Genomic DNA, 17146 nt, shown 5'->3' with positions numbered 1-17146 from the left:
CCACACACCGCCTTGGTGAGAAGCTGCTGGGATGTTGAAGTTCCATTTCATGCCATCCTGAACAAAAGCCTTTTGAATTTTGGCATGGTCCAGCTCAGTCAAACTTTCTTTCAACTCTCGATTCGCCCCAACAAAATTTGTAGCATTATCAGATCTGATAGTCGAAACTGGGCCTCGTCTACAGATGAACCTCCTCACAGCATTTATACAAGAGTCTGTATCAAGTGTACATGCAATCTCCAGATGTACTGCACGACTGGTGAAACAAGTAAAAAGAACTCCATACCTTTTAAGGAGACTTCGTCCTCTTTTAACACTTATAGGTCCAAAATAGTCCACTCCAACATTTGTGAATGGGGCTATGTCTGGCAGGACTCTCTCTTCAGGCAGATCCGCCATCTTTTGTTCAACAAACTTTCCTCTGTTGCGTCTACACGTGACACAACGAGAGATGATTTTCCTGGCAGCAGAATTTGCATTTAGTATCCAGTAATTTTGTCTTAGTTTTGACAGCATGTGTGCTCTTCCTGCATGTCCCAACCTTTGATGGATATGGCGTAAAATCAGTGTTGACACATGCATATCTTTTGTCAAAATTACAGGATGCTTTAATTCCATAGGCATGGCTGCTTTATTCAATCGGCCACCCACTCTGAGGATTCCTGCATCCAACACTGGATCAAGTTTATAGAGACAATTTCCCTTAGAGACTCCTTTGAGGCCATTGCGGATTAAAGCCATTTCAGTCGTAAATTTCTGTTGTTGTGCATATTGAAGAATAGCTTGTTCTGCCTTTGCCAAGTCTTCTGGAGTGAGATTTCCTTTCTTCAAAGTGGTCTTAAATCTTTCCATTCTTATCTCCACTTCTTTCTGACCTTCCGGATCATTCTTATTCAAACCTGCAGCAAGCAACTCTTTCCTCTTCTGTGCCAACAACACCAAGACCTCTTTCATCTTTAAAAGCCAGGCTACAGAGATTTTAAGTTTTGCCCAAGACGAGAAGTAGAGGATAAAATAGCTGGTAGGATTTTGTAATTCTCTCACAATGGCATTCATTGTCAGGTCCCTTTTGACCTCTGGGTCATCTGCAGAAATTACACTGTACTCCACATCCAGTTTAGGCCATTCCTTTTCTGACTCATAGAGAAATTCTGGCCCTTTTATCCATCTCCTACATTTGAGGAGATCCCCAGCTCTCATACCTCTGGATGCGTCATCTGCAGGATTCTCCTTAGAAGAAACGTATCTCCACTGATTCACATCTGTTGCTTCCCGAATAACAGCAATTCTGTTTGCAACAAAAGTATTGAATCTTCTGGTTTCATTGGAGATGTATTTCAGTACTGTTGTGCTATCAGTCCAAAAAACTGATTTTTCCAACCTGACTTGCAGCTCCTTTTGCAGAAGCCTGTCCACCCGAACTGCAAGAACTGCAGCCGTCAATTCCAACCTGGGAATTGTAGTTTGCTTGAGAGGAGCAACTCTAGCCTTTCCCAGGATAAAAGCAACATGCGTGACGTTATTCTTTTCCAACTTTAAATATGACACCGTTCCATACCCATCTTGACTTGCATCAGAAAAATGATGAAGTTGTGCCCTATCTGGTCTTCCAAAGCAATTTGGTTTAATGCAACGTTCCACTTTAAACTTTGAAATCAGCTGGAGATCCTCCAGCCAATCACGCCACCGCTGGGAAAGAGAGTGGGGAATAACTTCATCCCACTTCAAATTTTGTCGGCAAAGCTCTTGTAGCAACAGTTTAGCTGGCATACTGAAGGGAGACAAGATTCCCAAAGGATCATACAGTGAGCTGACCACAGACAAAATTCCCCTTCTGGTTGTTGGACGGTCCTGCAGGGAGGTTCTGAACTGGAACTTGTCTGTTGCTATGCACCACTGTAAACCCAGTGCTCTCTCAACTGGAAGTTGATCTGTGTCCAAATCCAGATCCTAAATTTCCTTTGCTCTTCTTTCCTCTGGGATTGACATGAGCACTGTGCGACTGTTGCTGATCCATTTTGAAAGCTTAAATCCTCCTTTAGCGCAGATATCTGTCAGCCTCTTCACCATGTGCACTGCCTCCTCTTCTGAAGCAACAGATTTCAAACAATCATCCACATAAAAGTTTCTTTTGACTGTATCAACCACTTCAGCTGGAAACTGTTGTGCATTATCATCTGCAGTTCTCTGTAGAGCATAATTTGCACAACTTGGCGAAGATACAGCTCCAAACAAATGCACTTTCATCCTGCATTCCTGTGCAGACCTTGAAGTGTTGCCATGTTGCCACCACAGGAAACGGAGAAAGTTGACATGTTTTTCTGAGACGTGAACTTGGTGAAACATGGAATCAATGTCCGCCATTAATGCAACAGGCTCTTGTCTAAATCTGATCAGAACTCCAACCAGCGAGTTTGTGAGATCAGGTCCCTGTAGAAGCTGACTGTTCAATGATGCTCCTTTATAAGTTGTTCCACAGTCAAATACAACTCTTAATTTGCCCTTTGTGGGATGATACACTCCATGATGAGGGATGTACCACACCTTTCCATCATCTTTGTGCAACTCATCTACAGGCACAAACTCGGCATATCCTCGTTCAAGCATGTTGTTTACACATTTAGTGTATTCATCCTTATAATGAGTATCCTTTTCGAATCTCCGTCTGAGACTCTGGAGACGCTGCTCCGCGACACAGAGGTTATTTGGCAAACTGGAACCTTCTCTCCTGAAAGGCAAATCAATGTGATAATGATTTCCAATAAGCTTTATTGAACTACTAACAATATCCATGAAACACAGATCCTCTCTAGACATTTCAGTCTGCTCCTCTGATGATCTTTCATTAAAATCATGATTGTACTGTTTAATCAACATGTCTTCAAGACGCTCAACAGAAATCCTATTGGCTGTTACAGCAGTGCAGTTGGTTTTATTTCCACTGTTACTTCCAGTGCGCAGGGGACCATTTATGACCCAGCCAACTTTTGTTTTTACAGCATAAGGTCCACCTCCCACACTGTTTATCACCTTCCATGGCTCCAAAACATTGGAAGCATCAGTGCCTATCAGTAGCTCCACATCTGCATTAACGTTGTACAGTTTAACAGGTTTAAGATGAGGCCACTGATCGATGTCGCTTTGCTGGGGAATATTAACTGTAGAAACTGGCATAGTCTTTTGAGTCAAAACATCTGGCAATGGCATGAAATCATTTGCTTCCAAACCAGACACTTCCAAACCAGACAGAACTTGTGTACTAACAATCTTATCTTGACTCATTGTTCTCAAAAAGATATTGGTCTTTTTACCTTTTACATTCAGCCTTTTTGCCAAAGTTTCTGTACAGAATGTACCTGAACTTCCAGGATCCAAAAACGCATAGGTTTGCACAATTTTATTACTCTTTTGACTCTTAACTTGAACTGGAACTATAGAAAAAATTGCATCAACTTCATGACCAGCCCCAATATACCCACATGTCTGAGTAGTTGCAGTTGAAAAGTTGACATTAGAGTTTGTCCTCTGTTGAGTTTGTTCCGAAGACGCACCTGGATCCTTTCGCTCTATATGAAGAACCCCTGGGTGCCTTTGGTGACACACGTCGCAATCCAAACGACTCCTACAGTCTTTGCTTGTGTGACCAACTTTTAAACAACCAAAACAAATTCCCCTTTCCTTGATAAAAGTCAACTTATCCTGATGCGTTTTAGCTTTAAACTGCTTACAATTCTCTAGTAAATGGTTGCTGTGTGAACAAAACAAACAACTATGCAGAACGGCGGAAGTTGTTCTGCTTCCAGTTGATTGAGTTTTGATTCCTGGCACTGTACTGACATTAGTGGCAAAACTACTTCCCTTTTTTCTTTGCTTGGTAGAACTTGAAGCTTTAAAGCTGCTTCCAGATTGTGAGTCTTGGATGTTGCCAAACACTGGATCTGATGCTACTTGTACCTGTTTTATTATAAAGGCAACCAGATCAGTGAATACTGCTCTGTAACCATTTTGTTCCTGCAGTTCATAGGCAACAACTCTCCATTTTTCCCTCAATTTGTATGGAAGTTTCATAACAACCATTCTCATATTTGAGGGCAAATCCAACTCCTTCATATAAACAACTTGCTGCATTAGATTCGAACATCCTTGAAGAAAAAGAGAGAATGACTGTAGACCTTTCACATCCTCACTTTTAATAGGTACCCAACTCACAATCCTCTCCATATATGCAGAGGCAATTTTATTTTCGTTCCCAAAATGTTCTTCAAGAAGATCTTTGGCTGTGGAATAGCCCTGCTCAGGAGGTAAGTGCTGACAACTATGCACCAAATCCCTAGGCTGCCCCCTAGTGAACTGCTCTAAAAAATGCAAACAGTCGCTCCAGTTATCAGTTTTAGCTTCCACTCCATTTTCAAAGGCATTCATAAATGATCTGTACTGTAAAGGGTCTCCATCAAACACAGGGATGTTTCTGGCGGGGAGGACAGAAGATAAGTTTTGTTTTACAAGCAAAGTAGTGATGTCATTTTGTTTTTGCATAATATTTACAATCTCCTTCGTGCAATTCCCAGTCAAAGTAGGAGACTGAGGCTGTGTTCGCTGCGTCACTTGAGCTGAATCATCAACCTGATGTTGGGTTTGACTTTGTCTAGGTACGATTACTTGTGATTCAGATGCAGAATTTATACCAGAGTAATCTCTTGATGTTGGAACAAATGTATCGGCACAAGGATTTAAACTAGGCGCTTCTTGTACGTGCCCTCTTTCAAAATAAGAGTTCATTCCATCAGAATGCTCAGAGCTACAAACTGAATTTATTTTTAAGACACGAAGCTTTGCATTAGTGGCTGCCAGCTCTGTTTCCAAGGATAATGTCTCCTTTTCTTTTCTCAGTTTCTCCTTTTCTTTTCTCAGTTTTTCCTCTTGCACTTCGATAGAATGTTTTTTCTTTAATGCAGCGAGTCGCTCCATGAGCGCTGCCTTGTCAGCCGCAGCTTTAATGCATGCGGAAGATGTTGATGAAATTCGACTTTGCTGTGACAAGGTTTTTGAAGGTGGTTTTACACTTGAGATATTAGAGACACTGTCTTCAGGTTTTATTTCATCCAAACTTTCAACAGCTTTATCATTGCGAACAGTATTGTTTTGTTCAGTATACGGCTCGCCCGCCTCCTGCAACCAAACCTTTACTTTGTCCATAAAAACAGAGAATGCTGTCACCTTCGACTGAAAATGTGCAACTTGCCTTTTCACTTCATCTTCTGGCAGTGGCAAACTTAAAAAGGATTCTTGCAAAGCGTTTGCATCTTGATAGCATTTAATAAACTTCCCAAATTCAGAAGACACTTCCTTAACGTTTTCATGTGAGGTCATTAAAGCGGAAATTTTCCCCATGTACTTAGATGCTTGCTTACACATTGAACTGCGCTTTTCTTGGCATGTCTTTATATACAAATCCAAACCTTTTGGCGTAAATTTAACGCTTCTTTTCTCTGCTTGCATCTCAGTGTCATCCTCTCGTTTACTCTTAATATCCGACATTTTTATTGTCCTCTTGGATTATTTCAAACTTTATAAAGATGCACAGCACACTGAGAGTCCATAGCCTAAAGTACAAACATGACATCCATTTACCTGCCTTTTGCAGCGGACAAACATTTCCACAGAGGGCGTTGGCATGTTTCAATTAGCGATCCAATTATGCACCAATTTAGTACGTCAAAACTCAGTTCATCAGTCTTTGTAGTGAAATTATGTCTTTAAACTCCAATAGTTTCACCGTTTTCCTTTACGGCTTAAACAATATTATCACTCACCAGCTTTGACGAACGAGTGACATGTTGATCCAGGCTTCAACATCAAATCCGTCTGGATTACTCACCAGACGATCCAATAACTTTTATTCGAGTTCGACGGTGATCCTTGAAATCCTTATATCCATTAATGAAGGATTATTCCTTTGTCCACGGGAAGGTTTTTTACTTTGTGTAGTGGCAATTCCTTTACTTTTGTATGATCAAACGTCCCACAACTTAAAGTCCACAAGCCACTGCTGCACTGAGGTAATATTTCGTACGCAGGCAAAAGAAGTCCATTGTCCAAACCTTTTAGTTGAGAGTTTTGGTTTTGGTTTATTTATCCATTTGGCAAGCAATAACAAGATCCTTCCTACTGCTTCTCCTGCTCTGGTAAAAAACCATAGGCCCACCCCAATGCATGCTGGTCCTATACCAGTCTCTTTATTTATAGAAACAAAATGGCCCTACAGCTCTTACTGACTAATTTAACAAAATAACAACAAACAAAACAAATCATTTAAAACAAAATATTAACCGACAAATAAACCCCAAAATATAAGTAAACTAACAACAAACTTTAACTAATTTCAAAAATAAGAACAAAAACAAAAATAAAGAACAAATAGCTCCAACAGTCCATTTAAAAAAAGGGAGCTATAACTAAACTATTTTTTGCACATTTGAAATAATAATAATAATAATAACAAAAAACATTTTGATAATTCCCTTTCAAATTAAAATAATTTTCCTGCCATGGATGGAGCCCCATCCGTCACAAGTATACAGACACGCTTCATATCCAGACCATTTTCCTCAAAAAGAGCTGAAATCTTCTCAAACATCATTTCGCCAGCTGTGTGTCCCTCTAACGGTAGTAAACCGAGCAATTTCCCATCCAAAAAACGGACATATACGCACAACTGGGCATTATCAGTTCTGTCTGTGATCTCCTGCTATAGACATTACATCAGTTTTCTTCAGGTCATCTAACAGCATTTCAAACTCGTCTGACGCCAGAACTTCAACTCTACGAATATTTGAACTGTCCTACAGGGGTACGTTTTTAATAGCAGATGTCACACTCACTTTTCACCGCATCCACCACGGCCAGCATGCAGTATTTCATTGTTTCAGAATCTGTGAAAGGCCTTTTCTTCTTCGCCAAGAAGCAAACACGAAGGGAAGATGCTGCAGCTCTCTTGGGCTGTACAGGACCCTCACCATGGTAGTACAACTCCGGTTGTAAGATTATTAAACTCGGTAAAATGAATAAGTATTTGTCAGTCCGGGCAGGGTTAAACCGACAGTTTTCATTGTCAATTTTGTGCTTTTGGAGTGAGAGAGACATGCTGTTGTCGCATCATATATTACGATGATTGTTTAATATGTTTACATCACGGTGCATTGTGGGTTAAATATTGCTAGGCGAGTGTTGCATTCACAGTCTACACTACGCTGTAGGAAATTTAAATTTTTAAATTTTTTTTTAAATTAATTAATTTTTTGCGTTTTCTCTGTGTTTCTGCCAGGACCACAGGCAGGGCCACTCGCAGGTTGCTTCTGGGCCGCATTTGGCCCGCGAGCCGCCATTTGAATAGGCTTGCCGTAGAATTTAGCCGAGGAGGGATGAGTGGCTGCGAACCTGGCAACTTGGTGCCAACATTTGCTGGGAATTTAGCAGATGAGAGGTTAGGAACATGGCAACTCGATGCCGAGGTTTGCTGCGGAGAACAGAGTTGAGGTTCCCCCCCTGCTACCTGGCGCCTGCGGGTGGGTGGAGCTACAAAGTACGCTGTAGCTTTTGCTATTGGAGCTGCGATTTGTTTGGAAGCGTGGATTCGGCGTTGGCGGCTAACTCGCCCGGCCTGTGACACGTTCTGGAGCAACGTGAGAGGAGCTGTGAGTAGGGATAGGTATCGTTTAGGTTTTATCTGATAACAGTACCAAACCGGTACTTTTGAAACGTAGCCGGTGCTTAAAGAATGAAGAACACACACTTTGTCCAAAAACCCCTCATGTTTAGCTGTTTTTTTGTAAAAAGATAACAATGTTAGCCTTTTCTGCTACTATGGGGCATATATGGTATCACTCTTGGCTGGAAGCAGTGCTTAAACAATGGAAAAAACACAAACTTTGTCCAAAAACCTCTCATGTTCAGCTGGTTTTTGTAAAAAGATAACAATGTTAGCCTTTTCTGCAGCTATGGGGCATATATGGCATCACTCTTGGCTGGAAGCAGTGCTTAATCAATGGAAAAAACACAAACTTTGTCCAAAAACCTCTCATGTTCAGCTGTTTTCCACTTTTTCTTTGGTCATTTTACCCTTTTTGGCCAGGGTGAAGGGAGTATCTGCCATCAAACAAGAAGACAGCCTCATGTAGCTATGATGATGTTTGCTAGTTCACCTTACATGCATTAATGTAATAACGTGGTTAGCCTACTCAACGTAAATTACACACGAACAACATTAAGCTACTCACGCAGAGAAGAACGGCTGCTGCTGCATCATCATCCTCATCATTTCTGCTACACTGGCAGGGCTAGGGGCCAGGACTCTCCTCTTCGGGTTTTTGGGGATGTTGCTAACTCCGGGTCCGATAACAGGCACCACACCCGCAGTAGATGTCTGCGGGTCTCGCAGCAAGCTATCAAATATGGCGCATTTCTCGGCTTTAAAAAAAACGCTATGCGTCGCCAGGTGTTTCATCAGATTCGAGGTGTTACCTCCTTTGACAGTATCACAGTATCAGCTTAAAGCACTTGTTGCTGCCGAGTTTGCATCTTTTGCTGTGAAGTACAGCCAGACTTTGACCGCTTCGCCTTGGGCATTTTTAATCTGTAGCTCTGCTCTAAAAGAACGTACGTACCTGGACCCGCCTACTATCCTCGGAAACGTAAAATGATTGGCTGGAATCCAAAATGTATCTCAGGGAAATAAAGCACTGAAATGTGCGCTGCTTTTCGGTCTGGTTACTACCGTTTATGTCAGAATGGGTGCCATCATGGCACCGGATACCGGTACCCATCCCTAGCTGTGAGTTCTGCTGGCGGGCGACCTCGCTGGTTTTTGCTGAAATGGCGGGCGGCCGGATTACTTCATGACTGGATTTAGCGGAGATAAACTGACTGGATGGATGTAAAAGACCGTATGTCGGGTGGCGAGAAAACTGCTAGGTTGTCGTCAGCATTCGGTTTTTTGGAAGCACGCCGTTTGTTTCTGGGATTGCCGGAGGAAAAGCGATGGATGCAGAGCTTGGGTAGTTGTTCGTCTGACGTGCTGACGGACGAGAGGGTGATTGTAGTGAATGGAAGGGTGAGTAAAATTACGTTACTCCCGAGAGATGAGCTGTGCTTAAAGGTATTCGCTGAGAATGGACAGTTTGCAGAACTGGGGGGAACCCAGATGACAACCGGAAGGAGCGTGTTTGGAGGCGTGGTCCCGCTCCTGAAATTCCGATACATCCAAATTCATGGGCTGCGTCCTCCTGATGCCGCATTTGTAGATCGATTACGTCACAGCGATGCGCCGAAGGCTGTCCAAATTCGTAGACTCCCGACTTCCTTTTCCCCGAATTTGAAGGATGGGTCGGGTGTGTCCTTCGTGGCCTACCATATCCCAGAATTCATAGTGCAGCCCAGCCAAACTCCAGTTTCCAACAATGGCGGCCACTACTAAGTTTTAAAATTACTCTTACTAATCTATAAGTCACTTAGACAACCTAAAAATGTTATTGTTGGGCTTTGTTCAGTGTTTTGTTTGTTCGTGAGTAAATCGGTTTGGCTGAGATTAAAGTTATTAGATTAGATTAGATTAGATTAGATTAGATAAAATAAAACTTTATTAATTCCCCGGGTGGGTTCCTCCTTGGTTTTTACACAGCTGAATAAACGTCAAACAGAAAACTGATTAAACAGAAGTGTGAGACAGTCGAGAGTTTACTCCAGTGTCCTGTTATATTTTAGATAGCAAGGAGCAGACGGCTGAGTTTATTAAACTCCACCGAGACAGCGGTGACGCAGATCTGAAGGCTAGACCGTCCAATTTCCCCAGCCGTTTACTTCCGGCCTACCCGACCTTCTGAGGACCCAGCCCACGTAGACCGCGAAGGCCGGGTCCTCAGGAGGATGCAATCCATGAATTTGGACACGACCATAATCTCCTATAGGGCTTTGGAGTTGATATCACGCTGCAGTGCATTGTGGGATTGCGGCGCCATGACAGAAGGCAACAAATCAAAACAAACACACTGTGTAGGAAGCAGGACTGTCACAACCATGCTTAAAATCAGCACAAAAGACTAAGGGCTGTATCGCGACCGATTGCGCCCAGACGCCAAGAGACGGTACTTGGAAAAAATAGCGTGCATCGGTAATGTGGACCCGTATGAAATAAGGCAGTGGAGCAGAAACCCAGACAGCCTACCGCCGTTGTCCTGCCCTGATACCTTCTCGTACCTTGTCTGTGGAGTCAGTGCATACACGGCGAATCATTTTCGGAATTATAAATTCCTGGAGGCGCACATCTAATTCACAAATGGTTGGGTACAAGATTTGGTCGTTTTTAAGCCTCCACATTGTGAGTACGTTGACCATATGACCAAGATACAGCCACAGCCCTAATTCCAGGTGTGTGATTCATCTGAAAGTTATGTGCAGATTAGCGTACAATGAGGGCAATTTTGTATGTTTTTGGGGCGGGGGTTACCTCCGATGGGTGCGCTTTTTTGCTTTCGTTGCACTCGCCTTGCGTGCCGGTCCGAGTCTGACCGCTGCAATCCAAGCCTGACGTCTTAATAATAGTAATATCGGATACATGAGATTGCTCCCGTTGCCTCCAGGAGGGGAAACGATGAAAAGTGAGCCCATTTTCCAGCTTCTTGCCTTCCCTATCATGTGATCTAATGTTGCAACCGACAACACAGCACGTACGAACCATAGTTGACGCTTCCGTGTGCTTCGTTTGGCCTACTGTCATGGCGGGAGGGGGCATGACATCACGCTCCAAAGCCCTAGAGATTGAAAATGTGACGTCATTCTGGTGTAAAATCGCAAAGGATTCTGGGAATGAGTGGCAAGCGGTACTAGCACATGCAGGTTTTCACATGAAATCAGTCACACAGCGTTAAAAAGAAACACAAAAAATGGCAAGAAGCTGTTGTATTATTAACCGCAATAGCCGGTCGCATGACAGTCGGGAAGCCGACAGGTAAAGAGATCGTTTTTTATCGTGGAAGAGAAATTGTTCGAGCCATGTTTCCGAAGTAACAAAGAGCCGACGGATGGCCTGGATTGCAGCCATTCAAAGACCAAATATAACGTCTCAGAACACTCCAGCTCACAGGTTAGTCTGCTCCAAGCATTCCCACAAAGGTCAGTGTTTTGTAGTAGTCAATACGTCATTTATCATAACATAATGATTTTTTCCTCGTCCTTTTTTTTGCCTTTTCGTCAAGTCTGTCTTTGTACGGAGCTGCCGTGTTCTCCGTCGTTTTGTACATAACTGTTTTTGGGGCAAATAAAATGCAAGTAGGGATTAAAACCGCAGAATGAATGATTACCGGTGCTGGAAATACTAGCGCTTGATGCAGTGTTTTGATTTTGTTGCCACTCGTACCCACAAAGCAATGCGCGAAAGTCACGTGGTCTGTCGATCTCTATAAACAGAAGTGTGAGATGCTTGAGAATTTACTCCAGTGTCCTGTTATATTTTAGATAGCAAGGAGCAGACGGCTGAGTTTGTTAAACTGCACCAAGAGAATCTGCAAATTCCATTGAAAGTTTGATAAACTATCATCTTGTCTTTATTGTTAGTTAACACATACCTGAAACACTTCAAGCTGTAAGCTAATGATAGTTATATAAGATAAGATGCTGCTGGTGCAATAAGCTGTACGTTTTACGTCCAGTGGATGATGATCTGATTAGTCGACTAATCGCAAAAATAATCGGTGACTAGTCGACTAGTCAGCCCTATCCAGAGCACCCCACCCAACCCCCACACCTTCTCGCCTCCATTGCCACCGTGTGCCCCCTTTACATTTCTGTCTGCCCCCTCATATATGCCTGTGTAGAACCGGCCCAGCTGTGGACTCATAGCGCACACACACTCACTATCTCTGAATCTGGCTGTGAATGCTGTTTCCGAGTGTATTTGCATGAACAACGCTCTGACAATAGTTTTTCCTCGGATGTAACTAATTAGTGGTGGATACTGTAATAATGTCAACATCTAAGTGCTTTATTCCGTGCGTTATGATCAGCTTTATCGTCCCAGCCCTATTCCCTGTTCAGTTTTACTCCTGGCTCCACCCATCAGCAACTCAGGGCCCAACGCCCAACACAACGGAGAGATAAACGATTCGGCTTTGTGTGCTGCCACTTCCTCATCAGGCGACTGTGCCGATTAAAGAGATTACTTCTGCTTGATATGTCAATAAATTTGCTTTGTGTGGAGGCTGCAGTACAGCACAGGGATCCTCTGAGTGATGGTGTTGCTTGGTTGTTGCTGTTTTGTTGTTCCCAGCACAAACTTTATGAGGTGGGGAACTACCCCCACATGAGGATTTCTGTTGCTTTCAGGCACGAGGAGCAGTGTGTTCTCACTCCATCTGTTTGCATCCACCTAAACTCATCTTCTCTCTGTCACAGTTTATCTACAGCTCTGGCAAGAAAGAGCCAGCGAAAGCTGAGCCCTCCTGTTTGGAACCAGAGCTGAGCGCTTTGACAAAACCTCTAGGTGATCGTTCATATACAGGATATGCTTTAGTCATGGAAACACTGATTAGCTCTTTATTGCCCCCTTGAGGAGTGAGGTGTGTTACCTCCACTAGGGCAGGAGGGTACATGTTGTTCACTGAGGCTTGATGTTTGTGTCAGCTGTGATAAAGCAGCTGCATCTAAAATGTTTTAAATCATCACTGATATGATTGTTTATGACTGAATACTTCTTTCTCTCACCCATTAAGTGACAAACAGAGTTCTGATATTTTAAGGTTCTTATTTGGCTTATTTGTGCTGCACAAATCTAATGAATGGAAAGTTAATATCAAAAGGTGAAAGTTGCTTCTTGATCTGCAGAAATTTGACACTATTTAGTGCCACATTACTTTCGTCTTTCCCTAGAAACTGTTCCCTGCTCAACTGGGAAGGAAAGTAACAATCTTTTACTAAAACACAGTAAATTTGGAAGATATCTACTTGATGTATCAAATCTACACTAAACAAATGTGGACATACCCTGGGTTTTGGCCAGCATGAGGAGGAGAGATGCTCAGAGCATATCTACAGTATTTTCCCGTTGATATAAGACGAAATGTTTGCACGGAATTTGACTAAGTTGGGTAGATGGCAGGGAGGGAGTTAAGCTGGAGATGAATGGAGACCAGGGGCCCGTTCTTCGTACCTCGCTAAGTACGTTAGCTGGATTAGATTGTTGACGATTTCGCGTGATCCTGGATCGTTCGGTTCCCCGAAGCCCATCCGGGACTTGCTGTCATAGCAACAGAGCCGTAAGCGTAAACCTGCTGGGGAGCAGGTTTACTTTATGTAAACAGGATTAGATCGCGGCCACGCAGGTATGTCCGCGTCATTCATACGAAAGCAACAGCGATATTCCACCACTGTTTCACCATAAATAAATAACATCAATGTAACTAAAGATAATGCAGCACTTGATCCTTTTATTGATTTCACACAGATACATACAGGTCATTCCCTAAAAAAGGGAAATGTACTATTAACATTCTATTACATGTATGTGATTATTACAGATGTAATTCATATTTCAGAGTAGTAATTGTAAATTACTTCGTGTAATCAAGATGAGAGACCACGGCTATAAAAGCGAAGGTGGATTTGGGAAGTCTGTCGCAGTCATATCCTGTCCGTTTACGCGAGCAACCCATTGCGGAAGGTGCAAGATTGATAAGGAGAGTCCTCAGAATTCAGCGTATATTGCGGGACAGACAGGATCCTTTAGCTCAGCGCGACAGTGTGCTCATAGAGAGATATCGATTTTCCCGTGAGGGTATTATTCACTTAACCAACTTGTTGACGAGGGGGTGCAGGACCACCACCTGTCTTTTTTTTTTGCTCTGCCCTTTTCTTGGTTGCTGTTATGAACAAACAAACAGAGTATTCCAGGGTCTCTTTCCAAGAGACGACAAGCAATATAAGTGATAAATATTACCATTCTGTAGAATATTCTTATATTTCACTTTTACTTGTTCCCATGTTCTAGTGGGTCCTGTTGTGGCTCTAATGTGAAAGGGGATATAATATAACATATTATAATATAATATAATGTAATATAATATTGGATAATATGGTGTGATATGATAAATCTACCCTACCGCCTACTGGTGTTGGCCAGAGGGGCCGATGGCGCAATATGGCAGCCTGGCTTCTGTCAGTCTGCCCCAGGGCAGCTGTGGCTACAACCGTAGCTGCCTCCACCAGTGTGTGAATGTGAGAGTGAATGAATAGTGGCATTGTAAAGCGCTTTGGGTGCCTTGAAAAGCGCTATATAAATCCACTCCATTATTATTGTTATTAGTGTGAATGCTTGAAAAGCATTCACAGTATTGTTCTTCTAATCTTTATTATTAGTGTGAATGCTTGAAAAGCATTCACAGTATTGTTATTCGAATCTTTATTATTATTATATATTCCGTACGTTTTTTGGCATCTAACTCCTTCAAAACCGTTCAACTTAGAAAAACCATTCAAACACCGTTAGATTCCTATTCTTTTGGACATGACTGCTTCTATTTTTCATATTTTTAACATTTATATTTTTAATTTTATTCAACTTTATTCAACAAAAATTTCCCATGTATTTCAATGGGGAGACCCTTCAAATTGTCATTCAACTTACTCATTTTTAAACTCTTACTACTTCCACATACATTGACATAGAGCCACCATTCAAACTTTAAAACGAAGACAAGACATTCAACTATTCAACTTGTATTTATCTTTTCAATATCTATTATACTTTTTCTTCAGTTCCAGTTTAAGTTTCATGATGTTTTTTCACCCGTTTCAGAGTTTATAATGGGTGTGTATGGGACGGAATGTTGGGGCTAGAGTGAGGCAGCTCAACTGCTAGAGTGAGAGGAGCAAAAAAATTAATCTTAAAATCTTTTTTAAAACTGCTGCTGTGTCCGCAGCGTTTGCTCTACAGGTATGATTTTACCCTCAAAACGTAGCCATCGCTGTCCTCTTTCATCCAATGTGTTTACTATTGTCCTAGGTGTTATGGTTCTTTCGTAAATGTCACCAATGCACAGCCTCCTCCCTCCAACTCTTCCATAGACTCTAATGTTAAAATGGCTCAGAAGGTTCGTTTGAAAATCAGAAGAGCATGGTGTCTTTCCACTGTCACCACGTCCATATAATAAACTCCACAGGCATGAAAACTGAGAATTCAGTAGACTAGACATTGCTGCCGCTCACGGTGAAAGAATTTCGTCAATACGACCTATACTTTTCATTTGGGAACGATTTGTTTCGGCCTGACTTTTCTGTTCATTTTAAGCAGCAAAAGTGAGGCGCATGTCTGTGTACGTGTGTATGGAGCCATTGGGTGCAGTCACTATAGCAACCAGGCTCACACCTGCCTGCTTAACGAGCTCTCTCTCTCACTCTGCCAAGATTCATCTTTAGCACTTCTCTTTCAACTGCTGCTGTCTCCACAGTGTTACAGCCATCATTTTACCCTCAAAACGTCGCCATCGTTGTTCTCTTTCCAACATCTTGTCTTTCAAAGCTCAGAGATGTAAACTTTTTAAACTGTGTGGGTCCAAGTGGAGGGATCACATTTTAGTCATTCAGTGATTCAAAGAATATGACCTTTTAATATTCTTTCAGATGTTTTCTGACTCTAAATGTTCTTTTCTCATTTCTTAGGTTTTTCTAATTTACAATTAAAACATTTTCAGCTTTTTTCCAACTTCTTCTTCTGTGTAACCTTCAGCTTTTAGCAGTTCAGCACTTTTGTTTTCAGGTTAAATTCGTTTTTATTTTTTATCTCATTCAATATTTTTAACTCAAAATTCAGTAATTAATTCATTTCAGTGCATACATTCAGATTCAAGCATTCACACTGCAGTTTCTTCAGAAAATGCACTTTCTAGTTAGTGTGAATGCTTGAAAAGCATTCACAGTATTGTTATTCGAATCTTTATTATTAGTGTGAATGCTTGAAAAGCATTCACAGTATTGTTATTCGAATCTTTATTATTATTCTATTTTATTATTATTATCTATTCCGTACGTTTTTTGAAAGCCTACTCCTTCAAAACCGTTCAACTTAGAAAAACCATTCAAACACCGTTAGATTCCTATTCTTTTGGACAACACTGCTTCTATTTTTCATATTTTTAACATTTATATTTTTAATTTTATTCAACTTTATTCAACAAAAATTTATAATGTATTTCAATGGGGAGACCCTTCAAATCCTCATTCAACTTACTCATTTTTAAACTCTTACTACTTCCACATACATTGACATAGAGCCACCATTCAAACTTTAAAACGAAGACAAGACATTCAACTATTCAACTTGTATTTATCTTTTCAATATCTATTATACTTTTTCTTCAGTTCCAGTTTAAGTTTCATGATGTTTTTTCACCCGTTTCAGAGTTTATAATGGGTGTGTATGGGACGGAATGTTGGGGCTAGAGTGAGAGAGCTCAACTGCTAGAGTGAGAGGAGCAAAAAAATTAATCTTAAAATATTTTTTAAAACTGCTGCTGTGTCCACAGCGTTTGCTCTACAGCCACCATTTTACCCTCAAAACGTAGCCATCGCTGTCCTCTTTCATCCAATGTGTTTACTATTGTCCTAGGTGTTATGGTTCTTTCATAAATGTCACCAATGCACAGCCTCCTCCCTCCAACTCTTCCATAGACTCTAATGTTAAAATGGCTCAGAAGGTTCTTTTGAAAATCAGAAGAGCATGGTGTCTTTCCACTGTCACCACGTCCATATAATAAACTCCACAGGCATGAAAACTGAGAATTCAGTAGACTAGACATTGCTGTCGCTCACGGTGAAAGAATTTTGTCAATACTACTTGTACTTTTCATATGGGAACGATTTGTTTCGGCCTGACTTTTCTGTTCATTTTAAGCAGCAAAAGTGAGGTACATGTCTGTGTCCGTGTGTATGGAGCCATTGGGTGCGGTCACTATAGCAACCAGGCTCACACCTGCCTGCTTAACGAGCTCTCTCTCTCACTCTGCCAAGATTCATCTGAAACACTTCTCTTTCAACTGCTGCTGTCTCCACAGTGTTACAGCCATCATTTTATCCTCAAAACGTCGCCATCGTTGTTCTCTTT

The 17146-nt window shown here is 41.7% G+C and overlaps 1 protein-coding gene across 1 annotated transcript; it reads right to left on the bottom strand.

The window, feature by feature from the left end:
- Window positions 1-742: 742 nt before the first annotated feature.
- On the bottom strand, window positions 743-5538 carry LOC146618060 (uncharacterized). The gene is made up of 2 exons (XM_085373309.1): window positions 4616-5538; window positions 743-773 (listed from the first exon to the last, which is right to left on the bottom strand). Exons 1-2 carry the CDS (start codon window positions 5536-5538, stop codon window positions 743-745), a joined length of 954 nt encoding a protein of 317 aa, XP_085229435.1.
- Window positions 5539-17146: the final 11608 nt, after the last annotated feature.

The sequence above is a fragment of the Diplotaxodon limnothrissa genome, linkage group LG15 (genome assembly GCF_057381915.1).
Source record: "Diplotaxodon limnothrissa isolate DT_005_m linkage group LG15, D_limnothrissa_male_GT1.1, whole genome shotgun sequence".
Taxonomy (NCBI): Eukaryota; Metazoa; Chordata; class Actinopteri; order Cichliformes; family Cichlidae; genus Diplotaxodon; species Diplotaxodon limnothrissa.
The sequence above is the reverse complement of the archived record's forward strand: the minus strand, read 5'-3'. Positions and strand labels throughout refer to the sequence as shown.

Bases quoted from the DNA above. Each gene is read 5' to 3' on its own strand.
- LOC146618060 (XM_085373309.1), bottom strand. From the start codon at position 5,538: ATGTCGGATATTAAGAGTAAACGAGAGGATGACACTGAGATGCAAGCA. The intron at 774-4,615 runs TTCAGCTCAAGT...AAGCTATTCTTC, and splicing joins ACCCAACATCAGGTTGATGA to AATATGCACAACAACAGAAA.